This window comes from Lonchura striata, chromosome 22, assembly GCF_046129695.1.
Source record: "Lonchura striata isolate bLonStr1 chromosome 22, bLonStr1.mat, whole genome shotgun sequence".
Lineage (NCBI taxonomy): Eukaryota > Metazoa > Chordata > Aves > Passeriformes > Estrildidae > Lonchura > Lonchura striata.
Genome location: NC_134624.1, coordinates 5,324,845 through 5,351,580, shown reverse-complemented (window position 1 = coordinate 5,351,580; position 26,736 = coordinate 5,324,845). Strand labels below are relative to the sequence as shown.

The 26,736-nt window shown below is 53.8% G+C and overlaps 2 protein-coding genes across 3 annotated transcripts; one reads left to right on the top strand and one right to left on the bottom strand.

Moving 5' to 3' along the window:
* Window positions 1-404: 404 nt before the first annotated feature.
* LOC110472222 (NADPH oxidase activator 1) lies at window positions 405-16,323 on the top strand. The gene is made up of 15 exons (XM_077787866.1): window positions 405-578; window positions 2,306-2,388; window positions 3,702-3,810; window positions 5,988-6,122; window positions 7,199-7,306; window positions 8,014-8,073; window positions 8,632-8,669; window positions 9,359-9,497; window positions 11,561-11,614; window positions 12,329-12,401; window positions 12,533-12,591; window positions 14,508-14,677; window positions 15,698-15,803; window positions 15,890-16,013; window positions 16,226-16,323. Exons 1-15 carry the CDS (start codon window positions 405-407, stop codon window positions 16,321-16,323), a joined length of 1,530 nt encoding a protein of 509 aa, XP_077643992.1.
* A 681-nt stretch (window positions 16,324-17,004) lies between these two features.
* LOC110472229 (ectonucleoside triphosphate diphosphohydrolase 8) lies at window positions 17,005-25,967 on the bottom strand. 2 transcript variants are annotated; one of them, XM_077787864.1, is made up of 10 exons: window positions 25,898-25,967; window positions 23,120-23,242; window positions 22,579-22,696; window positions 21,788-21,938; window positions 21,133-21,292; window positions 20,378-20,608; window positions 19,621-19,881; window positions 19,097-19,207; window positions 18,808-18,942; window positions 17,005-17,970 (listed from the first exon to the last, which is right to left on the bottom strand). In XM_077787864.1, the coding sequence occupies exons 2-10, from the start codon at window positions 23,228-23,230 to the stop codon at window positions 17,779-17,781; spliced, it is 1,470 nt and encodes a 489-aa protein (XP_077643990.1). In that variant the 5' UTR covers window positions 23,231-23,242; window positions 25,898-25,967; the 3' UTR covers window positions 17,005-17,778. The 2 variants fall into 2 exon arrangements, with proteins under 2 accessions (XP_077643990.1, XP_077643991.1); XM_077787865.1 differs by lacking the exon at window positions 25,898-25,967 and adding an exon at window positions 24,831-25,074.
* Window positions 25,968-26,736: the final 769 nt, after the last annotated feature.

Here is a 26,736-nt window from a genome sequence, read left to right as displayed (position 1 = left end):
CAGTGTCCCTTTCCTGGTCCGTGTCCCATTCCGGGCTCAGTGTCCCTTTCCTGGTCCGTGTCACATGCCGGGCTCAGTGTCCCTTTCCTGGTCCGTGTCCCATTCCGGGCTCATTGTCCCTTTCCTGGTCCGTGTCCCATTCCGGGCTCAGTGTTCCTTTCGTGGTCCGTGTCCCATTCTGGGCACAGTGTCCCTTTCCTGGTCCGTGTCCCATTCCGGGCTGTGTCCCGTCCCCCGCCCAGGGGCGGAGCGCAGCGGGCAGAGGTGGCCGCGTTTCCCCGCCCCGCCCGGCAGGTGCGGCGCGGGCGGTCGGCAGGTGCGGGCGCGCTCGGCTCCGTTCCCGTTCCCGTTCCGTGCCCGTTCCCGTTCCGTGCCCGTTCCTGTGCCCGTGCCCGTGCCCGGCCATGGCGTACCGGGAGCTGGTGCGGCGCTGGCACGAGGCCGTGCGGGCGGCGGACCGCGGGCACTGGGACGCTGCCCTGGACACGTTCGGCGGCATCGCGGAGCCTCCGGCCAGGATCTGCTTCAACGTGGGCTGCGTGCAGCTGCTGGCCGGGCGGCCCGAGGCGGCCCTGCGGGTGAGCGGGCCGGGGCAGCGCGGGGACACCGGCCGGGGCGCCTCGGCTGCCCCGAGTCCGGCTCGGAGGGAACCGGGCTGAAACTACATCTGGAATGCGGCGCCTCGTGTCCTGCGTGTCCAGCGGGAATGCGGGCGGGGATGTTGAAGGGTGAAGGAAAAGGTTCAGCAGAGTGAATCATAGAAAAGTGAAAAAGGTTGAAGTTAAAAAGGCGGGTGTGGCCGTCGAGGACAGGGTTCAGTGGTGAACAGCCGGACTCCATCTTTGAGGCCTTTTCCAACCTTAATGTTTCTGTGATTCCATGGTTCTCTAAATGTTATGAAAATCCAGATCAGTGGGCAGAATAATTTTGAATAACAACACAGAGTACTTAGATACTGGAAACCGCAATGTACCTTAAGTTTTGTTAAAGCTAAATCAGTTAAAATCCTGTTCTTTAGGTGAACTTAGCTCATTATCATGTGAAAACCACACCTCTAAAGCTCAGCTTGCCTGATTCCAAGGGAAGACCTCAACCCACTGGACATGCACAATAAATTTAAAATGTATTGTAGCTTTAAATCAAAGCAGGAAAAAGATTGTCCAATAGCTGTTCTGTAGGCGTGGGTTAGACATGAGATGGGTGTATTTTGAAAGTACAAATATGTTGCTTGGGAGTTGGTGACTGCCAGAACAAAGCTGCTGTGCTGGATAAACACTGCCCTTAGGAAGGGAGAGGAGGTGCCCTGAGGAAAAGCCTCTTTGTGACAGCACCTGGTGTGTCTGCACATCCATCCATCATCCATCCATCCACACATGCATGCATCCATCCATCCATCCATCATCCATCCATTCCAGGGAGGAGATGCAGATAAACCTTTCCTCAAACAGTGTAATGAGAGCTGAGGCTGTGCTGGGGGCTGGGGCAGTGCCGTGGAGCCCTGGGCAGGGCAGTGGCTGTTTGGGACACAGTGAGCACATGGCAGTGGCACCATGGGGATGAGGGAGAAAGCTCAGGAGAGACTTCTGAGCCCCAGTCAAGGGGCAGTGACTGGGAAGAAGCTGAGCTCTACTTCCGTGTGGATCAGTGGTTGGTTGTTGGTATTTCAGCTACAGCCCAGGTGTCCAGCAGGTGTGTGGGGTCACTGGGACTCACCTTCCCCTGCAGTGTTGTCCCTGTGCAGGCAGGGCGGGGAGGGCTGGGCTTTCAGCACTTGTTATCCCCACGAGGTGTCTGCAGTGGCAAGGGAAGGAGCACACCCCTGCTGCCTCAGGAGGACTCCTGGCTCTCCCAGCACGCTGAACCACGAGCTGCTACCACAGCCTGTTTTTAGCTGGGGCACTGAAGCAGAAGTATTGACTTAGAGGCCATTGTGAGAAGCCCTGCAGCTTCCACGCTCTCACCCTTTAATCACCTCAGTCTTCCCCAGCCTGACCTGTCCCACTGCTCCCACTGCCCAACTCTGCTTCAGGCTACAGGTTTCCCATTTTGAGAAGCCAGGTGGCCAATGCAGCTCATTTATGTCCAGTCCATTGTAGCAAGGAGGGGTAAAAGCCTGAAGCTCAGCTGACACAGAGCTGACTGGGACAATGACTGGGAGCTGTGTCCAGCCCTGGGAGCTGGGCAGGAGCCCAGGGGTTGCCTCTGTGAGGGCAGCTGGGACGTGGCTGGCTGGGTGTGTGTGCCCAGGCACTGACAGGACAGATCCCAGCTGGTCCCTGTGATGTGCCTGTGTCTTTCTCCTCAGGCATTTGATAAAACCATTGAGAAGGACAAGTCCCTGGCTGTGGGCTACTTCCAGAGAGGGTTTGTCCACCTGCAGCTGGAAAAGTGAGTGAGGTGCACAGCCAGTGCAGTCTTTGGTTCTCTCCTTTCAGTCCTGCTTTATTCCTAAACCTAAATGATTCTTTGATTCCAAAAGTCACTTCTTCCAGCAACCTGATAGGGTTCACAGGGTCTGCTTTAGCCTTGGAAACCTTGTCACAAGTCAGCAAGTCTTATCTCTGCTAAGAGCTGCAAACCTCTGGGACCCCAGGGATGGCTGACACACAACATTGCTGTCCCCTATACACAGAAACTCCTGGATGCAAGGCTGCCACAATGTTACGTTGCCATTCAGATTTTCTCTGTCAATTTAAAAAATATAATTGTGCTGCTTGGTGTGTCTTCACAAGACACACATGAGTCTGGCCTTCCTAAAAATGCAGCCTGCACACTCTCCTGTCAGCAGACTTTAGGGGTCTGATCTCAGTCTCACTGATAATATATTGAGGTTGCTCCAGAAGTGTCATGGGATTGATTACTCATTCTTGCTATCGTTAAATCACAGGGACATCCTCCTCAGGAAGCTGGATGAAGTATTTTACAGATCTTGTCTTACCTTTGAGCTCAGTTATTTTCTTTCCCCTTGTTTTCCCCATATTTCCCAGACTTTAATCTATACAAAATACCTCTCTTTATTTCTTGAAGGCAGTTAAAGTGAGATGTTCTGGCTTCTCCAGTAGAGGGGCTGTCCCTGGGGCTGGTGGAACCCCAGGCAGGGCTCTCTAGAGCTGCTCCACCAGCAGCAGAAGCAAATGTGCCCCAAGCACAGCCACTACAGGGGCAGCAGAGCTGGCAGCTGCCTCCTGCCCAAAGAGCAGATGGCCTCCAGCCCCCAGGGCTCTTTCCTTCATCAGAAGCTGCTCCCACCCACCAATACCCACCTGGGCACCTTCTCTTGGTCAGGTGCCCACTGCACAGCCCTTCCTGGGCCCTTCCTTTCACCACCTGCTGCCTCAGTGGGCACCTGCTTGGATTTCAGTTGCATAGCTGGGTAAATTCAGACTAATACCCTCCTTATTCACAGAGGTTCTCTATATGTTGAGGTTCTAAATTTTGAGTTTCTCTATTTTGATGCTCTGGCCATGTGTGTGCCCTCTCTGGTCCCCATCAGTCAGGTTCCCAGCCCTTGGTCCTCCTGGGACAGGCAGGAAGCTCCCAGCAGTGGGTGACTTTGGTTCTTTGTAACACATCTCTGGTGCAGCTCTCCTTGCACAGCTTGCAGAGCAGAACACATGTTATTTGCTAGTATGATTTTTAAGCTTTTTAAACAGTCTCCAGCCATTTTAGGCTCAGTTTCTTGTGTCACCTCTGCATTGCAGGTATGAAGAAGCTCTCTCTGACTATCACATGGCCTTCAGTCACCTAAGAGAAAATCCCTTCATTGATTACAAGCAGCTAGGGCTGAGGCACATCCTCTATGCCTGGGAGGTAAGAGACAGCTGGCTCAGCAATCCTTCCCCACTGTTGGAGGTGGCAGTAGCAGGCATTAGTGACCCCAAGACCTTTTCAAGAAAGTAGATTAGAACTGTAAAAATATTCTGCTTGCACTTTTTTAAAAGTAACTTAATCATAAAAGTTGTAAACCAACATCATCTCTGTAAAGTTTAGCAAATGATGCTGTTTGAAAAGTAAAATTGTTCAGAGCAGGTGCACAGGAATTTCTACATTGAGGGGGTTTTATTTTCTCTATATGTGATGAAATGGTGTCTGCCCCATTTCTGGAAATGTCCAAGGCCAGGTTGGACGGGGCTTGGAGCAACCTGGTCTGTAGAAGATGTCCCTGCCCATGGCAAGGGTGGAAGTGGGAGCTTTGAGGTCCTTCCCAACCCAGACCAGTCTGGGATTCTGTGTAATATTTACACTTGGATATAAATACAACTGTAGTATTTACAAGTTTAGTGAACTCCTCAGCTCTCAGAGCTGAAAGAGGTTGAAACATTGACAGATGAGAACAACACTGATGCATAATGTAGGCTCTAGGAATGTCAGGTGCATGAAAGCCTCTTTCCAACTGCAGCAACGGATCTTAATATTCCCTCTGTGCCTGAACTACACCCCGTGCTCAGGCTGTGTTTGTAATGCTTCACCGTGCACCTCTTACTGTTACACAGAGCCAACCTGCTCTGTTCAAGGAAGCTCAAAGGCTGAACTGATTGTAAATGTTCGTAATATTTGGACATATGTAAGGGATTCCTAGAAACTGTCCTTTACTGGAAGGGTTCATTTTGTTTTCTCTGAGTCCACACAGATTGAAAAGCAGATAATGGAAAGAGGATTTAACTCCTTACTTCCGTGAGAGTGAGGAGTCATTGTGTAACTCCAGCCAAGCATCTTGGCTATTTCGTGCACCTTATACCTGGCTGGAGGAAACTATCCTTGGCATCCGTGGTATTTCCCAAACCTCCCTGGCTTTAACAGCTTCAGTGCCACGGTGCTGCCTTCTCTTGGAAATGAGCAGATCCCTGGGAAAGGGGCAGGGCTCAGGAGTGTCCCAAGGAGGCTGGGGCCCTTTCAGGTGTGGACACACGACCCCTTACTCCAGGCATCACCAGGACATGTGCTGGCACCGTGCTGGCCCTCCAGACTTGGGACCAGCATCCTGATTCAGCTGTATTTCATTCTTACCTGGAGCTCATTTTTCAAAATATGCGAACATCATCCTCCAGCAGAATTGTGCCATCAGCTTCCCCCATTCATGGCCTCTCACGTGCTGCAGCTGATCTCCTCGTGGGAGATACATGCGTGCTTTGAAAACCCAGAAACATTTGCCTCTTGCAAGGCTGTGACACTTCTGACTGAGTGAGAACTGCTGCCTTGCTTCCCGAGAGGATCTGTCCCCACAGCTCCTGTACGTGCTCAGGGTTGCCATTCCACACACTCCCAGAGTCTTCTACTGCCATGATTCAGGAGTAAAGGAGAAGCATCCTATGAGCTCCAGCTTGTCCTGCTTCTCCTGAGCAGGGTGTGCAGCCTGGTAAACACCTCAATGCCCAGCTGATAACCCTATCACAGGAGATAAGGAGCTGTCTGGCAGTGCTCTGGCTGTGGCCCAGCTGTCCAGTGACAGGGAGAGATCTCCCACTCTCAATATAGACCACAGCTCCCCAGCACCCCATCTGCAACACTCCCACAGCCTGCTCTTCCCAAGAACAGACTGACATGTTGCTGAAGGGTGACAAGCTACAGCTGACAGTTTGTACATTCACAGCCCACTACAACATGAAATAGTTTCAGTTCAGATATTTTGCAGTGACAGGGAGTCAGGATTACAAAAATCATTACCTAGTTGCATGCAGATAAACACCCAATGAAAGCTTCCCGGCCTTTTAGATGCAGAAATGATCAGATTTAAACAGCATGGTACCAGAGTCTTCACCTGCTGTCCTCATGTTTCTCATCACCTTGACCAGCAGCTCCAGCACACCCAAGCTTTTATTTTTCCTTTCTGATTGTGAAATTTTCCCAGCTATGCTGCTCAGAGTGCTTCTCCTGTTGATGAATTCTTGGTGTTTTAGTGCCTGTTCCTGTTTCCTGGCTGAGCTCAGGAGGATGTGTTGGGTCCCCTGGTCCTGGCCCTTTGAGTCCCTTCCCTGTGCCCACTCCAGGTGCTGTACAGCACTGCAGCAGTGCAGTGCCACCTGCAGCAGTGGCAGGAGGCCAGAGTCACCCTGGAGAAGGCTGTTGTGTGGAGACCTGAAAGAAGAACAGCAATCCTGGAGCTGGCCCTGGAGAGGGTGCAGGTAATGCCATCTCTGTGGGTTCCTGGGTGTGTGCATCAGGCTACAGCTCAGGGATGTGTGCTAAACATTGTCACTTTGAGTGTTCCTGACACCTGCATGTTCCTGCCATCCACCCACCTGCTTGGCCACCTGCTAGCATGGTCTAAGTAATTTGCACATGATGCTCTGCCAAAGCAGGGCTTCAGGTGATTGAGGAACGCCATCACCCCCAGGTGCTTCACTGCCCAGAAACACCATAGTGGAGAATTTTGGGATGACCTCTGAGGCTGGGAACGTGGCTTCCTGGTCCCTCCTGTCCAGGAGCTCTGTCCATTTGTACTTGTCCTGCAAAACCAGTTGCCTTGTGCAGTGTTTCAAGTGCAGAACCCCTACAAGTGCGGGTTTGGAGAGTCCCCTTTTCTTGGCACTGGCTGGCTTCTTTTGAGTCCCTTTGGCCTCAGGAACAATTGGTGGCAGCTCAGATATTAATGTTAATCACTTTTAGAGCTTAAGTAGGGTGTGAAAGTGTTTCTAGTTCTGCTTCTAAGTAAAAGTTTCCTGTTAGACTCCTTTATGATCTGAAAAAAAATTGCAGATCTCTGATTTAGTCTTCCTGAATGATTCATTAGTTTGCTATCTTCATACTTTATAAGAGATTCATACTTTGTTTTTAATCTGATCATCTCTTCTGGCATCACATTTGTGCTTCTCCAGGGTATTGTTTACATTTGCTATTATCACACTCAGTGGCTGAACAGAAAACATCTGAAGTTGAACAGAAAACCTCTGAAGTCAAACAGAAAAGCTGTTTGGAAGATTTGTTTGATAAGACTTCCTGCACTGCTTCCCCTCCCACCGGCCCCCTGGCAGCAGTGTCAGTCCTTGCCTCCACACTGGGGAGGGGCTGCTGAGCTCTCAGTTAGTTTGTGCTTTTGTGGAGCCTGAGCGGCCTTTGTCGAGTTCACAGCCAAAATTTTTGCCCCACTGTCTTCCTGGAGCTGCTCTTTCACACCTAAGGTGTATTTGCTTTTCAGGGCTCTGATGTTTCATTTAATACAAATTGATGGCTTTTTCTTTACCTGCTCTCCCCACCCCAGGACCACCTGTTTTTAGAGCCCATGCTGGTTCCTCTTGGGGAACTTTTCAGACCACGAAAGAAGGAAGTTGAGCAGCTGGATTCAAAAGATTTCCTGGGTAAACCCAAGGTAACAGACACCTTGTAATTGTGACAAGGTAATTGTCACAATTAACAGCAGCAGAAAAAAATATTGCCTCTGCAGTGAGCAGTGTTGTGTTGGCAACCAGGGCAGGATGGACAGAGCTTGCAGCCAGTCCAGGCAGTCAGGACACAGAAGCCAAAATTTGTTAGAATTGCTACCCCTTCTACCAAAAAATGCACTTTGGCACTAAAATGCCTTCCCAGTCTGGGTCACTTTAAAGTCTGAAAGGGCCAAGCAGGTATTCTGGGAACCCGTGGTTGCCCTTTTGCTGACAGTGATGTTTTTAAGAGGGGCAGCATGCTGTTGCTCAGTCCTGCATTTCCAGGGGGACAGGTTGGCATCCAGAGGACAAATATTTTGTCGCATCCCTTAATACAAGGCAGCAGAAAATTTCTCTGACCTCTTCTGTGACCAGTGCAGTCAGAACAGAGAGCTCCAAAATGAATAAAGGAAAGGGAAAGTAATAAATTCACATACTTTTAAAGAAACCTTGTAAAGACTAAAAAACTGGGACACAAATGTTTGAAGCTGTCTTGGGAATCTAGCTCTGCCTCTCCCACTACATGCACAGTTCCGTATTTTGCCTGACCTTGGGATACCAGAAGGAAATGGGTCTGAGCAGATAATCTTGGATGAAGTTTGGAGGTCTCTTTGTCCAGCCTAGATTCACTCATTATTTTGTTCTCCAACAGGTGATCTCATCCATTATTCCCAACGACGAATACATTGGCTTTGAGCCTCTCAGGCCTCAGGTGAGCAGGACAGGGCTGTGAAAGAAGGATGGAGCTGTCTTGGAGCTCCACAAAGGGGCTCAGATCCAAACAATCAGGGGAAGAGTGGATGCTTGGTAAAACTAGTGTAATACCAGCCTGGATCCATGGGGCTATTCAGAGCCAGGCTCACTCAGCACTGGCTGTAAGGGATTCAATGATGGGAATCTCCAGCCCTTAAAAAATGCATTTTTGGCTCTTCACCATGTCAAAACAGCTGTGCTTTGCTGTGCTGAGCCTGTCTCTGCTCATCACTTCCGTAAATGTGTCAATGTGAGCACAACTGCCTCCTACTGTGGTGGGAGTTCCTTGGAACCAGGTGAGAGGGAAGACATTGTCTTACTTCCTGATGAGATAAAGAGGGAGGAGAAGGAAGAGAAGGCACATCGTGGTAAGGTGTGGAGCAGTAGACTTTTTCTGGGTGATGTGGAATGACAAGTGGGGTCAAGAATAGAGACAGAATAGTACAGTCAGGAGGTAAGGTGGCACTGCTGCTGTGGGAGGCACCATTACAAATGGATCCTGTTGTTTCTCCCATAGAAACAAGGCTTTTATGAACCCAGCGCCGATGCTCTGTGGTGAGTCTTCAATCCCACCTTGGTCTTACCCTTCTCTCACTACTGTTCAGAAAGTCTTTTATTCTCTGGCTTCTTTGTGTGAAGACTCCGAGGGATCCACACCCACTTCTGACCAGGCGTGGAGTGAATGACAAATAAACAAAGGCTTCTGTGGCTGCAAAGGATGCTCCAGGTCCCTGGCATGTCTGCAAGAGCCTCTGGGCAGTTTGCAGGACTTGATTCAATGGTCTTGGGAGACAGGCATGGATCGTGGCGCGCCTGGGGAATGGATGCAGACAGAGGCTGTGGGACCTGCCCATGTCTGTGGCAGAGGATGCTCAGTTTTCCCACCTTAATTCCCAGGACAATTCCAAATACTCAATACCAGCCCTAGTGTCCTGTGCCAAAATCATGTTTAAACCCAAGAAAGTAATTTGTTTCGGCGATATTGCACCAGCAGTACTTCGGAGCTGTGTTGAATAATTGTTTTGATCTTGGCATTGTTTCTCAGTACAATGAAAACACAGCTGCATTTGGCAAATCGGTGCTTTCCAAGGCCCTCTTGTTCGCAGTTGGAGCGAAGAGGAGCAATGAAAATGCGGATTTCCCGGACCCACGCCTGACAGCCCGTGCGGCTGGGCCGGGGCGGTGTGCTGGCGCGGAGCCCTCGGCACCGCGGCCGGGCCGTCAGCGCTCTGCTCTCCCCGCAGGGACGCCGAGTCCGGCTACCACCGAGTGCTGTCCCGGTACCGGCCCGCGCAGCCGGGGCCGGAGGTGGCGGCCGGGAGCCTGGTGTTCGTGCTGGGCAGGGCGGCGGACGGCTGGGCCACGGCCATCCACGACGGGCAGGTGAGGGCAGGGCCCGGGGACAGGGCAGGGACACGGCCCCGGGACAGAACAGGACACGGCCCTGGGGACAGGGACATGGCCCAGGGGACAGGGACACGGCCCTGGGGACAGGGACACGGCCCAGGGGACAGGGACACAGCCCCGGGGACAGGGACACAGCCCCGGGGACAGGGACACGGCCCCAGGGACAGGGACACGGCCCCGGGGACAGGGACACGGCCCCGGGACAGAACAGGACACGGCCCAGGGGACAGGGACACAGCCCCGGGGACAGGGACACGGCCCAGGGGACAGGGCAGGGACATGGCCCCGGGGGTAGGAACAGGGCCCTGGGGACAGGGACACGGCCCCGGGGACAGGACAGGACACGGCCCCAGGGACAGGGACACGGCCCCGGGGACAGGGACACGGCCCCGGGACAGAACAGGACACGGCCCCGGGGACAGGGACACGGCCCCGGGGACAGGGCAGGGAGATGGCCCCGGGGGTAGGAACAGGGCCCTGGGGACAGGACAGGGACACGGTCCAGGGGCTAAGGTGGGGACAGGGCTCGGCTCCAGCCCCCCTGAGCACCATCCTCAGGAGTTCCTTCCCACACCTCCCAGATTTCCTCACACCGGGCTCCCACTGGCCTCTGCCATTCGCCTCTCTATATCCAGGATGGCTTCTGGGCTTTCCACCATAGGAGATCCTACTGTGGAGTTGTAGGAGAGCAGACCTCACCAACGACCACCATTTAGAGCAGGATTTATGCCCTGAGAGATTTGATGGAGCTGAGGAGATGGGTTGGTCCTTACCTGGTCTGTAGTGCCTCTGTTCAGTGAACTTTGGGTGATGCTTCACCTCTCTCAGCCCTAAATTATTGGGCTAGCCCAGAGATACGAGGCTTTGAGGGGAGGAACATCAGGAGATGGGCAAAGATTCAAAAGAGGCTCTAACTCTGATGTGGGTGTTCAGCTTCTTTATTCCATGAGATCAGGAAGGAGGGGACACTCTTATCTGATCAGAGTCACAGGGGTCCCTGGTAAATGGGGAAAAGCATAGCCTGAGTGCACTGTAACATTTGGGAAGGTTTGAGGAGGGTTTCAGCTGTACAGGCAGGATTTATGAAGGGCTGTAGAGAAGTCCTAAGGACTTAGAGCCCAGCAAATCTGACATCTTCCTGCCAGCCAGGGAGCTATAGGGTAAACAGATGGAATAGAAACAGATAAACACAGCATGGAAAATCTTTTGTTGGCAGAAACCATTTCTCACCTGTCTAGTTCACTTTTTGAAAGAGCTGTTGTATACCTGCATTAGGTTCAGTGAATATATTACCTGCCTGTCTTTCAAAAAAGTCACAACTTCATAAGACCACTATAAACCAGTGAGGTGTTTGAGCAATTGAGGCAGTGCTCTGAAGACTGGTAAAAATACAGAATTAAAAGTTGGGTGTAAATGAACAGGTTTTTCTTCCTTTCATTTTTAAAAAGAAAGGGTGTTCCCACAGCAAATCCTCCGTGCCGTAAGTATTTAGCATATTCCTAAGTGATCTAGGAATAGGGGGAGAGCCTGAAGCATCTGGAGCTAACAGGAACAGTTACACAGGTATTTGGATGTGCTGGTTGACTGCTCAGTGAAGTGCCAGGTGAAATTCAATGTAGAAAAAATGAAAATAGACACTCAACAGAAAAATAAAAGCATTGTAAGCAAAAAATTGCAATGCTCAGTTGAAATGAGCAGCAGTGATTGTCAGAAGACACAGAAATGCTGTTGGACTGGTATCCCTGGGCATCCTTGCTGCTCTCTGCCTGAGTATCTGTCTTGGGAACAGGGGGTTTGGTGGGTGTTTGGTCTGTTCCACTGCAGCCACCCCAGCAGCAGCTCTGCTCCCAGCTGGAAAAGCTGCAGAAGGATCATTGGATCTTGTTCAGCAGTTTGTGAGCACTAGGCACTTGGGTGGCTGGGGGTGACCCCACCCCTCAGGCAGATTCGTGTGGCCATAGGGTGACAGGCAGTGCTGGGGCTGGGCTGGGGTCTCTGGGCTCCTCTCTCACCCTGCTCTGCTCCGTGTCCCTCTGCAGAAGCTGAACATCCCGAGCTCTCTCCTGGAGCCTGCCTCAAGGATGGATAAATGGGTGAGCTGGCAATCTTGCAAACAGGGGGAGGGAGGGATGAAGAAATACATTTGGGACATTTATCTGTAAGATTATCACAGGATAGGACAACTGCATAAGAGAAACATAGAGTATGAAACACTGAGACTATTGGCTGAAGACCAAGTGCTCTTGAATGGGAACAAGAGAAGAGTTAGGAGTAGGAAAAATCCCTTTTTATTTGGGAGAACATAATCTCTTGTCTCCACCACAGGCATAGACACACATGATCCCAGTCATTTTCCATCTGAGCCCAGTGTGGAAGGGTGCAGCTCAGCCCACTGTTTCCTACGAGGGCATTTTCAAGCACATGGTTGTTCTGATGTTGCTATGATTTTTTTTTTTTTGTCATTTTCCCCCCTGCAAATGAATCATGGTACACACTTGGGCGTTTGCTCCATGGATATATCACTGTGAAGCAGCCCAAGTGGGGAGAGCCCTCAGCACAGTGTGAGCAGCCTCCTTCTGTTCCAGCATCAACCCAGCAGGGAGCAGGGTGCAAGGGAAGTGTCCCCAAACCTCTGCCCTCAAGAGCCTGATTGCTCCACTTCATCCAACCATTCAATGAGCAGCTCTCCCTGGGGTGCTCCCTGGGGTTACACCCACAAGTCTGTAGCTGGCTGCAGCCTGTCACTCACCAGCCTTGTCCAGGCTCCCATTTTCTGCCCTCTCCTTTCTGATGCTGTTCTGTTGCAGAAGGTCAGCACTGGGATTCCCCTTCCTCCTGCCCAGGTGCCTCCCAGCCGCCTGCCCCTGAAGCAGAAACCAGGTAATCCCTGGGCCCTCAGTGGCTGAAGCTGTGCCCAATCCCTGCTCTTTAGGGGGCCTAAGGAGGTGGTGGCTCCACTGCAGCCTCTGCTGACTGCAGGGCTGTTCCCCTGCCTTTGTGCTGTTCTGCAGCTCCTCCTGGGGAAGAAAATGCCTCCGTCAATGATGCCAGTGCCTACATGGAGTCCAAGGTGAGGTGTTCCACAGACTGAAGCTGGTACAGCCTCAGGGGACCAGGGCTGGGAAGAGTGCAAGATTCTTGCCCAGAATTCCTGAGCTGCTCCCAAATTACTGGGAAAATCTTCCTTCCTCTGACCATTTTTCCATTCTAAAGAGAGGCTCCCATGTGGTCCTTCTTCCCAGTTTGACCATTTCTGAGACAGTTTCTGAGACAGCCCAAGGTTGACCTTTTGCCACCCTCTGAGGCACTAAGAGCACCAAACGCATGAGAGTTCTTGTGCACATGCTTTACAGCCCACTTTGCAAGAGGCAGTTGTCTTTGAACACCCTGCTGTCCCTTCCTTCCTCTTCCTGTGTCCCATTTTCTGTCTCTACCAGTCTGGATAGCACAATTTATTCAAATTTGCCCTGTTGGGTAATGTCCTCTGAGGTACTTCCATGCCATTGCCAGTCTTTGCATGTGGTGGTCCTGGAATGATTCCTGTGACCCTCTGGTGAGACAACACATCTGTCCCTCAGCTGCAGGTCACTTCTGCCACACCTGTTTTTACGGATTTTGGGGTAATTTTTACAGGTGTAGTTCAGCCAGAAGGCAACACTATAGAGGAATGTGGCGGCTCCTCTCCAGCTTGCTGGAGGAACTGGGGCCCTGCTCATACAGTTTTGGGTTTAGGAGGTACCTGGAGGAACATTTGATCCCAGGCTTTGAATCCAGAGTTCCCTCTTTGAAATTCAGGTCTGCATTTTGATGATGTTCTACTGCTACATGGCAGCACAGAGATGAGGGATTGTGTCTGTGTCACCTCTCTTGGTATGAGAGCAGATATTGTTAGTTGGGTTTATTAGTCAGTCATGGTTCTTCTTAGTCCATTGTTATAAATGAGGTCCCTATATGTCAAATATAATAAAGCACAAGATTTAAAATTTAGCAGCAATTTTAATTGAGGTATAAAATATTCATACAATCAAATATAATTCACTAGTTACAAAATGAAATTTGGTAGTGGTTCAGATAAAGCATAAGCAAAACCGACCAGGGTATGGGGAGGGCTTCCCACCCTGCCTCATGTACAAAAGACAAAAGAATCCAAGCACAACTTTTATACTGTATGCTAATACATATTCATCAATAGTTCCTGTAAATCTCCTCCCATTTTAGATTCTGGAAATCTTCGTCACTCTACTGCACAGCACATGCGCCTCTTGTTGCTAAGGGGCTTGGCTCTCTGGTGGTCTTTTCAGAGGAAGGCTCGCCGTCTTCCTCTCTGTCCTCTGAATGACCTGGCAGGTTGCACATGCACATTGAGCTTGGTGTTATATAAGTAAACATTATGTTCCAATTGAGCCTTATTATTTCCTACATAACCCCACTATTTTAGGTTCCCTATCTGGAATTGAGCCAACTTGATTCATCTCAAGGCCGTTCCTGCCTAGGGAGTTATCTGGGCTTTCATTCGTTTTCATGCCAATTCTGCTCTAGGAGTTTCCCAACTTTTCCTCTCAAGGCGATTTCTGTCTTAAAATATCTCAATGCTCCATCCTGTATCCTATTTTCTTATGAACATCTGTTTTGTGATACGATTTACATATCACTTTCCTCTATTACTTTTTAACAAATATTTTCTAAAATATCGATATAGTTACAATTATTAGCATGAATCATATTAATTTATCACATCCATGAACTTCACAGTCAGTGTGGATTCTTCCCCCAGAGGTGCTGGCACTGCCCAGGCTGCCCAGGGAATGGGCACGGCCCCGAGGCTGCCAGAGCTCCAGGAGCCTTTGGCCAGCGCTGCCAGGGATGCCCAGGGTGGGATTTTGGGGGTCTGGGCAGGGCCAGGGGCTGCACTGGGTGATCCCTGTGGGTCCCTTCCAGCTGAGGATATTCTGATTCTGCACTCTGACCGAGCCTGTCTCCCCACAGGTCCCCCCGAGGTGCAGGGCGGCCTCGGCGGGCGCACACAGGCCGGCCGTGCTGCGGCTGCGCTGCGAGTGCTCGCTGGTGCTGCGGGCAGGCGAGGCCCCGGCCCTGGCGGCCCTGCGGGCCCTGATGCGGGACAGGCTGGCTCAGCAGGCACAGCGGGGCACACTCAGGTACGGGGCTGTGGCGTGGGACGGGCCAGCAGCCGTTCCCCTCAGGACACGGGCATCCAGCTGCCTCTGGGCTCTTGGGAGTGTTTACCTGGGGCCAGAACCAGCAAAGATCTAAGCGCACAGTCTGCCTAGAGGGCAAACCTCACCGTGGGCTTTGGGTAGGACAACAGCGTGATCCCTGAGGGGAAGCACATGCTGTTCCTCTTGTAATCCCCTCCCAGTACATAAAGGGCTCAGGGAGGGCTGTAGAGGGACTTATAACAAAGGCGCGGAGTGACAGGACAAGGGGGAATAGCTGTGAACTGACAGAGGGCAGAGTTGGATGGGATATTGGGAAGAAATTCTTTAATATAAGAGTGGTGGGGCCCTGGCATAGGTTGCCCACAGAGATTGTGGATTCCTCATCCCTGGAACTGTTCAAGGCCAGATTGAATGGCGCTTGGAGCAAACTGGTGTAGTGAAAGATTGTCTGCCCATGGCAGAGGGTTGAAACTGAATTATCTTTATGGCCCTTCCAAGCAAAACCATTATGTGAATCTGTGATTCTATGGGCCTGGGAAGCCTAAAAGATCTTTCCTAGGAAACTGTACCACAGTCAAGAAAAAGGGAGAAAATAAGAAAAAAACTTTTTGTAGATGCAGGTGCCACAGGTTGGATTTTGTCCCATTCAGCTCAGCCTTTGCAGTAACAAGGATCAATGCAGAGCAAGCTGAGACTCAGGCAGTAGATCCTGGGGTGAGGTCTTCCTGATTGTGTCACTCCTTGAGACACACAATGGCATCAGGAAAGTTTAGGATTTTTCCCTCAAGTTCGTGTGGGAGGAGGTGACAGTGTCACTCCCCACAGTGCCATTTCTGCCTGCTGAGCATGTGGGGTGGCCCCATGTCACTGTGCAAGGGGACAAGCTCAGAACTGGCCTGCAAAGGGGACTGTGAAGACTGAGGGTGGCAGAGGGCTGGGCTTGTCTCCAAGTTTGGCTTTAAATGAGATGATTTGCTCAGCATTAATGAACCCTTGCAGCTACAGGCTCCTGGATGGCACAGAGATGGGGACAGTGTTGGGACAAGAGGACCTGGGGAAGGTATGGCAGCAGCTGACCGATGGCAGGCTGACACTCTGTTGCCAGGTACCTGGGCCGGGACAAAGTCTCTGCTGGGCTGAGCTCCAGTCTCTGCTTTGCTTTGTGACCTCCATGCTGGCTTTTTCCTGCAGGACTCTGACTCCCACTTAGGCAGACCTGTTCTCTACCAGATGCTGGCTCAGCACTCTTACCTGGCACAGGGACCAGGGGACCTGGAGTTCAGCAAGGGAGATGTGCTGGATATCCTCTCTGAAGGTAGCTCTCCAGTCCTGCTGCTGGGCCAGGCTTTTGGAGTCTGCTGTGGGGAGGCACTGGGGAAAACCTCTCCAGGACTGTCTCAGGTTCATACTCTCAGGAGATACATGCTTGCACTGGGTTTTTTCCAGAGTTAAATTCCAGCCATGAAAACTCTCACTAACCCCACTCATATGGGCCAGGACTCATCCCTGCTCCTTTATGTTTTCCAGTGAACGAGGACTGGCTGGAAGGATGCTGCAATGGCAAGACTGGCATCTTCCCCAAATGCTTTGCCACCCAGACCAGCTGTGATGTTGCCTTCCTATAGCAAACAGGAGCCTTTTCCTGCCTGACTGCACCCCCAGAGGTGGGAGACACTTGTCCCAGTTCATTTGGGCCCGAGCCAGCACAGCCAGGAGCTCTGCTGTACCTGGACAGGGGATATCTCCCACTCAGATCCATGGGGTCAGTTCCAGCAGTGATGGCATTTCCCACAGCCTGTTCCCTAACCTGGCATTTTTACCTCGTGCTTACACTGCCAAAGATGTGTCTGTGAAGAGCTGAGAGCAAGGGGTTTGGCTGTGGGAATTGTCCATGTGGCAACTCAGGCTGCTGGGTAGGAAAATGTTCCCCTGGGTGGGAAGAGGTTCCCCTGGGTGGAAGTCTTCATCCCCTCTCCCTTGTTGCTCATGTTGAGGCTGGGAAGGCTGAGCCTCACTCGCCAAGCCAAGGGTGGCTGTCTGGGAGCAGGGGACAGAGCTCCGTTCCCCAGGCTCTTGGGTCACATAACCTTATCTCCACCAGCCAGAGATGCTGCTCTTTCAAAAGGCTTTTGGAACCAGTTTGCAGTGAGATTAATGGGATAACACCATGAGTTAGGACCACTGTCTTCCATAGCAAATAGTTGTGGACCTGAATATTCTTTTCCAGGTGCCTTGGGCACTTTTCTTAAGCTCTAAGGCCAAGGTGGGATCTTGGAGCACAGAGAAGAGGCAGTTGTAGAAATCCCCACTGCTCAGAGCAGCTCTAAGCTGTTGGGAGAGCCCTGGAGGCCCTGGGGAAAGGGCTGACTGGGAAGTGCAGTGCTGGGCTGGTGTTGCAAAGGCTGAAAGCCCTGTCCCATTCCTGCAACTGGGCTGGGCTGATCTAAATAAAACACTCAAGTGCCTGGCTGGAACCTGTTCTGGATTTGATGTCTTGACAAAACTTGGCTATGTAACTTGAATATAAAATAAACCCTGAGCCAGAGTTGGCAACTCTTAAATCAACTTTCACTTGTGTTTTTCTGCTGAGATATGCCAGTAAGTATTTTTAACAACAGCTGACAGTGTCTTTGAGAAGAGATTCTGTCACGTACTACAAAAATATTGCACATCTTGCACAGGGCAGGATACAGATGATGCCATCACTCTGCTCAGAGTTAGGTGGCTACCACTACTCTCAATTGCCAGTTGCCTCCCAGGACTGTTGGAAGAGTAGTCCAGCAGGAGGCTGAGCGGTGACATTCATATTTGAAAAACAAAACTGATTTTATTTCTAGTTTGAATTTTTCTGGTTTCATCCAGCCAGCAAGTCTCAATCAGCTTTTGGTAGTCAGAGTAAAGGAGTCTTCCTCTTGTAGAGAGATGAAGTTATCTTCCACATTCACAGAGATGACCCAGTCAGCTCTCCTGAGCAATGCAGATGAGTCTAATGCCTTCATTCTTCTCGACTTTCCACCTCTTCTGCACCACTTCTCTGCCTGGTTCAGTAGGCAGGATGCCTCTAGTCAGGAGGCAGGGACCTACTTTGTTTTCCAGAAACAGTGTAGGAAAACAGACACCAGGCCTGCCACAATGGCCAATACAAGGAAGGAGACAGCCCCTGCCCACAGGCTGGGCTGGTGGACCTTGACATGCTGCAGAGCCTCGGCAGGAATCATGTTGGTCATGTTCAGCATGAAGCCCAGTGTCCACCCGATGTCTGTGTTTGCTGCCTGAGGGGAGACAGCACAGGACATCATCCAAAAGCACCTCTCCCAGGCATCAGCAGCTTGGTGTGAGGGGCTGAGGGTCACCTCTCCCGTGAGCTGTCCCAGCTGCCGTTTCACATAGGGACCAGGCTGTGGTGAACCTGATCTTGCCAGCAGCAGTTGCACAAAGAGCTTTCCTCTCCCTGCTCCCCCACGACTAAGGGACAGCTGAACATGGGTGACTGTTGTGATCCAGGTCTGCCTCTGTGACCTGCACATGATTTTGGATCTGGGCTTTGCTCCATCCCCATAATCCTTGTAATTTGGCTGCAGAGTCAGTAAGGTCAGAAAAGACTTTTCAGATCATGGAGTCCAGCCATCAACCCAGCACCACCACCATGTTCATTACTAAGCTGTGTCCTCAAGTGCCACCACATCCACATGTTGTTTGAACCCTTCCTGGGATGGTGACTCATTTCCATGAAGAAAACCATTCCTAGTACCTAACTAAGGTTCTGCTGGCACAACTTGAGGCTGTCTCCTCTTGCTGGAAATATTCTGGTCAGGCCATACTCTGGTTCAAAGTGGTCATGGGGCCACCATCACCTTTGATAAGAATGTCAGAGACCAAACTGGCCAAATACTGCTCTGCTTTTCCCTGACCCCTTTAAAATCAGTTAAATTCACAGCAGGGAAAGTGAGACATGAACTGGGTCAGAGGTTTGGGCGTGGCTGAGAGCAAAGCTGTCCTGGGGTCCCTGGGGAGCAGTCATGAAACAGGGACACATCTCTGGCACAGAGGACTCCAGAGATGCTGCTCCTGAACATGTCCATGCTCTCCTGCTGCCCACAGGTGTTTACCTGCCTGCTGAAGTGGATGTTGCTCCAGGTGTTCTTGTTGAACTTGTAGCCATCGAGCAGCAGCGTCAGGATGTAAAAGGCCATGGAGCAGTAGGTGTGCAGGTACTTCAAATGCTGAGGGAAGCTCCGCACCAGCTGTGAGGCCACCAGAGACACAGTGCAGCAGGGAATGAAAGAGAGGCTCAGAAACCCTCCCTAGCCCAGGGAACAGCAGGGCTTGTGCTCCAAGGGCAGAGATTTAGGACAAGATATGCACAAGACTGCTGGCTTCCCTCCACAGGGCTCTCACCTCTTCCCAGTTCCTCCTGCAGAAGGACACGACTGCAGTGTTGACTTCACTCGGAGACTGTTTGTGGGTCAGGTTCAGGAAGCTGAAGGTGTGGTAGAACCCAGCAAAGGCCTGGGGGACAAGGGAACATGGTGAAAAACACAACTCCTTCCTCACTTGAGAAAAGAACCAGGTACCTCTCTTCCCTGGGGAGAGAGTCCGAAGTAATTCTCAGAGTTCTGCATCTGGCACCCCCTTGAGGGTTTAGCAGAAAGTCTCAGAGCAGAGCAGACTCACAACCCTTGGGCTGCTCTGGCATTCTGAGCAAGCACAGACAGGCTTCCTCAGACAAGGTCTTGCCATTTCTCTCAAGGAAGGCTGGGACATGGCAGGAGCCAGAAGCCACCTCTGAGCATAGAAAAGGTTTACAGATAGAACCAGCACTGAGGATCGCTCTTTCCCCACCCCTTTCCACAATCAGTGGCAGTGGAGACTCCCAGTCTCTGCCTTCACCCTCCCCAGGCGCGGGGCCGGAGGCTGCTTACGAAGAAGTGTCCCTGCACGGGGGGCTGATAGACCCCATTGAACCCGCACGGCCCCGGCGCTCTGCAGCTGAAGTTGAAGAGTCTCTGGACGACTGTGTGACACGTGGTTGGGTCCCCTGTCCCCGTCACCCTGAGGACAACGTCAGGCCTGACTGAGCTTGGCGCACGCACGCAGGGGCTGTTGTAGAGCTCTGCCACGGTAATGGTCTCCAGGTACCCTTTGGGGTAGCAGGGGTGGGAGATCTGGGCACGCAAGGTGTCCTGGAGAGAGATGGAGCCAATCATGGGGCTGCCATGCCACTGAGACCCTTCCCACAGCCCATCCCAAAAAGCAGCACCTACACCCCAGGAGCGCTGGATGCACCCCACCTGTGAGCTCCCCGAGAATCCCTGGCTCCCCCAGCACTGGGCTCTGGCTCTGTCCCCAGGCTGTTGTGCAGGGCCTGTGCTGGGGAACCTCTCTCTGGGCAGAAATGGAGCAAGGCCAAGAGAATGGTGACAGCAGAAAAACTACACATACAGCTGGGCTTGGGAAATTACAAAAAATGCCACTGCATGTCAGGGTGTGGGGAGAAGGGAGCCCTGCCTGGCAACCACCACCACCTTTCACCCAAAAGAGGCAATTTATTGCTTCCCTAGATAAAATCCAAGGCTCTGCCAATTCCCAGCTCTGTGCCCACGGGCACATGCAACACTGCAGGGGGAGATGTGCCATGGCACTGGGAGATGGCTGAGGAGCCCCCGTGCCCCGTGGCACCTGGTGCAGAGCTGCCAGCAGCATCTTCAGGGCCTGGCTCTGCCCGTAGCACAGGTAGCTGTGGCTGTACAGGGAGTAGTTGGCGCCGTACAGTCGGAAGAACACGGACGTGTTCCTGTCCTCCACGGGCACCTCGGGCTGGAAGGTGATCTGCGTCGAGGCACCGCCAAGGTCCAGAGCTCCCACAACCTTGGCGTCCTGGGGATGTTCCCATTTATCTGGAAACGAGCACTGGCCCAACACGCAGCAAGGGTTAGGATGAACTGCAGGCACTCACACTCACACTCCCATCCCTCCAGGAGTTTGGGGCTCAGAAGCCCCAGAGGCACCTTCCACATTGCACTGGCTCCCTGTTTTACCCCTGCCTGCCCACATCCTCCTCACAGACACTTCCACGGAGCACTGAGGTGCGGCCTCTTGGCTGCTGCACATCTGCTGGCATCCAGACACTTTGATCAGGGAAAAAGGAACTCTCTGTCCCAAAGCCTGCTCCCTCTGGCCTGTCCCTGGGATCCCAAAATCCACCTGCGTGTCAGCACACGAGAGCACAGGGCCAGGCTGAGCTGCACGCAAAGACCCTGTTAATCACATTAACGGGGTGGAATCTGCAGCCCACCACCACAGGGGACATTTGGATGGGTGACCAGTGCCCCAGAGCTCCATTCTTCCCTCCTCTGCAAATAAGGAAAGCCAGCTGTAGCTCAGTCAGGGACCTTCTGCCCACTGCCCCTCCCCTACCCTCTCCCCAGCTGCACCTTGACCAGTGTCTCCAGCAGGTAGTTGACAGTGATCCAGCCAAAGGAGCCCTCCTCGCTCCCCGTCAGGATCCGAGCTCCGCGGAAATCCACAGGGTACTCCCCAATGGCCTTGGACACCTCGGCCAAGACCTGCTCGGCCTTGGTGCCGTTCTCCTCCCTGCCAGCAAAAGCACAAACACCTCAGGTGCTGCAGGCCTGGCTGGCAGCTCTGGCAGCGGGGCTGGCACTGAGAGGCTGCTGCGCCCTGCCCAGGAGCTGCTCCGAGACATCTCTCCAGCACCTCCCTGCCTGCAGGTGGCTCCTGCAAACCCCAAATCCCTCACCCGGGGCCTTGGGAATCTCCCTAAAACCGCTGCCTGCAGGCTCTGCTGGAGCCCTGGGAAAGTTCGTGCCACTCTGGCAAAGGGGGCTCATCCCCTCTGGGGCTGCTGCCGGGCTGGCTCTGCAGAGGGCCGGGCGCGTCCCCCGGGCACGGCCAGCGGCTCTCCCGGCACCCCGCGGCACCGTGGCCAGGGCTGCTCTGCCCATCCCCACGGCCTGGCTGGGCAGCACCCCTGTGGCCCGGCCCGTGTGCCTCGGTGCCAGCCCCGGCTCCGGCGCGGCGCAGGAGCGCCGGGGAGGGCGGCAGGCGCCGGCCTGGCCGTGCCGGTACCTCAGCAGCCGCATGCCGGCCGTGGCCCCCAGGTACGTGGGGGTCTCCCGCTGCTGCTCAGCCGGGACGATCTTCATGGCCCTGTCCAGGCAAGGCTTCAGGCTGGCGCCAGCCCCCGCGGGCTCGTCTGCGTAGCTGGAGATGCCAGGTCCTGCCACAGGGAACCGGTGATGGAGAGAGCCCAGCGCCACCCCGGAGGGACGGCACAGCGGGGGACATGTTCACCCATTCCCCCGAGAGCTCTCCTGGCCTGCTCTGACACACCCAGGTGTCCCAGCCATAGCCCCAGCCCTGCTCGCTTTGGAGCTGCAGATACCAAAATGCCAACTGCTGCCCCAGGAGCTGTCAGGCACCACCTCGGTGCAGACACCGCATTGCTAAGGGACTTGTGCAGAGCTTTGGGGAGGCCCTGTGGGCACACAAAGCCGCACATAATGAAACAAGGTGTGGGCAGTTGTGTTAAGAAGAGCCAAGGAAGCCGAGGCAGGGGAGAAGGAGCACAGGGCACATCCGGCTTCCCAGGCTGTGAGGTGATGCCTGTCTGGATAGGACTGGCTGCAGGACCTGAGCTAAGTGAGGGCCCAATTCCTCCCCCACCTCTGCACCTCTCAATGGCTGTAGGGCTCCCTCAGGTGCAGACGATCCCCTGACCCTTTCCTGTGATTCCTGACAGAGCAATCTCCCTTCAGCCCAGAGCAGGCTGAAAGACTCGGCTCAGTGACGGTGCTGTGAGAGTTTGGGACAGCGATCCAGGAGGCCGGGAGAGAGGAAGGGCAGATCCCAGCACTCACCAGCCACAGAGCAGGCCTCCACCTGGGACACAATGCCGGTGTCGTTCTCCTTGTCCGCGGGCCATCGGTAGATGTAGAGGGACGTGTGTGTGGAGCCAGCGTCAAACACCAGACCGTACTGGGGAGGAGAGGGGACATGAGGTGTCAAGGTTGCAGACCAGGATCACCTGCTTCAGAGTGAGTGACAGAATCTCCAGGAGAGCCATCGGAGGTCCTGGTGGGCAGGGGAGCCTTGAGTGGCCAAACAAACCTGGTGGTCACCAGGACAGAAAAAGTCTGGTGGCATTGCAGTTTTGAGCTGTGCTGGGGACAAGGATCCATCCCAAGCCCCTGGAGCTGGCAGTGCTTTGGGATGAAAGAGCTGCATGTGCTGTGGGGCCAGGCACAGTGACCAAATACTGCCAGACCCACTCCAGTCTCTGCAGGTTGTTGTCCCCACGTTGGTGACAAATAGCACAGCCTGCCTGAAACCTGGGCAAAACCCAACACCCAACGGTAGCCAGCAGCCAGGTGAGAGCTTCGCTCCTCCCAAGGACCTTACCTTGGTAGGGAGCAGAAGCACATCCTTCACATTCACGACGCTCAGAATGAGGGCGATGATGCTGCAGACACAGGTGGCTGCCAAGAGACCAGCCTTGGCTTTGGAGTCCATTCCTCCTCCAACCTGCAAGGACAGCCCCAGCCCCCAGCTCACACCTCATGGATGGGTATGGCACTCTGCCCTTCCTGACAATGAAGCCATTCTCTGCTGCATGGTGGCTCTTAGCATGGAAGAGGATAATATCCACAGGCTCCTCTGGACCCACCCCAGTAGGGCTGTTGGCAGACTCCGAGTTGGGACACCCTGCCATTCTGAGCGCTCCCTTCTTGGAGATTTTCAATACAGCTTTTTCAGCACTGCCTTCTCACCTGCAGTCCCTCAGGTGCCTCTGTGCCTGGGCCCCAACCCTGCTCAAGCTGTTGCCTAGCTGGCAAGTCAGCATCTTCCTTCACAGCAACATCACTGGCACAGCCCAGCCATGGCTAGCTGGAGTTCCAAGCTGGGAGCAGGGTACCAGTGTTACCATCCCCTCTGGGGTGCAGAGCCATATCCTTCCAGCACCTACATGCTGCCACCTCAAAACCCATCCCAGAACACTTGGGACCAGGTCACATCTGTTGCCCAGGAGCCCAGATTGTCCCTGAGAGGGTCCTCTCTGCTCCAGACAAAGAAACAGCTGTGTGTCTCCTGCCTGGCCCAGGTCTTGCTGATGCCACAGCATGTCAGAGATGCGCAGGGACAGTGTCCATGCCTGGTGTGATCCTCACACCTCTCCTGCAGCCCCAAGGACAGGCAGGAGGGCAGAGGCAGGACACTACTGCTGATCTGGGCACACAGGCAGGCTGGAATGCCCACAGCGATTCCCCTTGGGGACTGGAGCACTTGCCCCTTGTCCCTTTAGAGCTCAGCTCCCAGCAGAAACAGCTGCCAGACACTAAGAAATTGTAGCAAAGAATCTGCTTCTCTGTGACAGCCTCTGCACAGGGCAGCTGAGATATCCATGCGCTCAGCACCTCACAGCTGGTCCAGATGTGCTTTTGGAAATGTACAGTTCTCCCTCCTCCTCCTGCACTGCCCTGCCTGGTGCCTGGAGCCACACAAGCAGGATTCCTGCTGCATCCTGCTGAGGCTGACCTCGCTTCACACTCCATCTAAAATCTGCAGATGGCCTGAGAGCTCTGGGCACCAGAGATGTGGTTTAACCCCACCAGTGCTTTGGGTGGAACCTGGAGCTGTCACTTGGCTACACAATTCTCCTGTGAGTGCATACAAACTCTGAGAAATTCCCCTGCCCTTTTCCCAGGTCAGTGGAGAGGAAACACCTATGGCAGGGTCAAAGGAGATGCTGATTCCTGTTTTGGAGTCAGCATCTCTGGCAATGGTGACCAATCTCCTGCATGGCATGAGATGCACAATGATGAACAGCAGCTGTTCTTTGGGCCCATGTCATAGGATGTGGGGCCACCAAAATTCCTTATCAGACCTTGTCCTATAAGCCAGGAGCTTTCCCTCTACAGTGGCTATGGCCAGGAGGGATTGTATGGAATCAGCTGATTAATCCCTGTCATAGGAACAGGGAATCATTAAGGACCTCTTTGAGATATTAAAGTGGTTATTGATTCAAAGTGATCTCAGACTCCAATCATTAACCCACCACCACCAAGACAGACACTTAACTATGTCTCCAGTCCTACCATATCTGCAGTCCTACCAGCCCTGATGGAGTTTGTCCAAATATAGCTGCACCGTTAGGATTTGATTCATCTGCTCCAGGTAACAAACAAAGCAATGGGAAAAGTCTGCAGCCCAGCCTACATCCTGGAAAATTCCATGCAAGGCACTGTGAAATGGAAGGACATGAATTGGTGACAAATTGCACTGTTCTGCGTGCAGGAGAGGGTAGGAAATGGGTTCCTCCTGCTCTGCTAGGGACTAATTCCTGTTTTGACTGGACAGGGGGCAACACCCAAAGGCAGCACAGAGCCAGCTGTCCCAGGCAGGAGAACAGGGCACAGAAAGGGAGCCCAGTGGGTGGGAAACAATGTGAGAAGCTGATCGATCTGCCCAGGCTTTCTGTGGCATCCTGGGGCTGGCCAGCTCCAGTGCCTGCTACCATCCGTGCAGGATCAGGGAGCAGCAGGAGAGGAGAGTGGCGCTGATGCCTCCAGAGCTGCAGAGGAGGCATGACGCTGCACAGTGCCTGCTCATTTGCAGGTGTGGAAAGTTTCCAGCTGTGCCCATCAGCTGGACCAAGTCTGCACTTGTTTGTGCAGGACTGGCCATGACAAATGGCTTGAAAATGACCTGTGGGACATCCCTCACTTGCAGCATCCCTTGTGCACAGGGAGCAGGGCCTCAAAAATTGGGGCAAAAGGCTCAGAGCTACTGCTGGATCTCACCTGCCTGTTGCTCAGGACAATGGGGAGCTGACTCCCCACTGGGCACATCTGAGATTTGAAAGCCAAAAGGGCTCTGAATGTTCTAAGGGGGTGACTATGGATGCCAGGAGCATCCTTGCCAGGCAGAGCAGTTCCCTGCATCCCACCTCGCACCAACACTGGGGCTTGGCAGTGGCCTCCATGCCTGGCCTCTGTCCCCTCCGTTCCCCACTGCCCCCTGCACCTGGGAACCTCGTGCGGCGAGAGGTCGCCCCGGCCCTCTCGTCCTCCCGCACCGGCCCACGGAGCGTGGTTCCCCGCAGTACCGCCCCCGCTGCTGCCCAGGGCCCGCTCCCAGTCCAGCTCCACCGCGGGGCAGCAGCCCCCGGCCCCGGCTCACCCCGTCGGCTCCGGCCGCCGCTCCGGCACCGCCGCGCTCGCCCCGGGCTCAGCGCGCACCTGGAGCTGGGAGCCCGCCCCGGGACAAAGGCTGCCCCGCCGGCACCGCCTTCCCCTTGGCCCCGGACCAGCAACGTGCCCCGGAGAGCGCTTGTCCGGGAGGCAGCGGGGCTGGGGCTGGACAGCCGGGGTCGAAAGAGCATCCGGGATTAACCACTTCGCTGCTGGAGGAGCGGGACAGCCTGGCGCGCTCAGCCCGGGAGCGGGGGCGCTGCGCTGCCCGCCGGGATAAGCGGGGGAGATCCCAGGCAGCCCCTGCCCCCGGAGCCTGCGAGCGCCTGGCGCTGCTGAGCTCCGGGAGCCTCAGACACCCCTGCCAGACCTGCGGCACAAACGCCGTGAGGGGCTGAGCCTGTCCGGTCACCCTGCTGCCACCCTGCCGTCACCCGGCTCTGCAGGACCCCCACTGTCCTGCTGCAGACCGAGCCAGGCTGGCAGCGGGGCTCGGGACAGAAACAGGAAAGACCTGGCTGGTGAAGAACTGTCCCCACAGCCATCCACGTGGGATCCATCCCCACAGGCAGGTACCGAACTGTCCCCACGGTTAGAGCCATTGCCAAGGGGCCCCATTGCCAGGGTCCCGTCTGACCCCGTGGCCAGCAGCTGTCCATGGCCAGAGTGCCGTGGCTTTGGGACAGTGCGGGCAGGGAGCGGGCAGGGTACGGGCAGAGATGCAGGCAGACGTACCGGCAGATAGGGCAGGGGCGCAGGGAGAGGCACAGCCAGTGAAAGGCAGGGAGCAGGCAGGGTACAAGGAAGGTACAAGCAGGAGGACAGGCA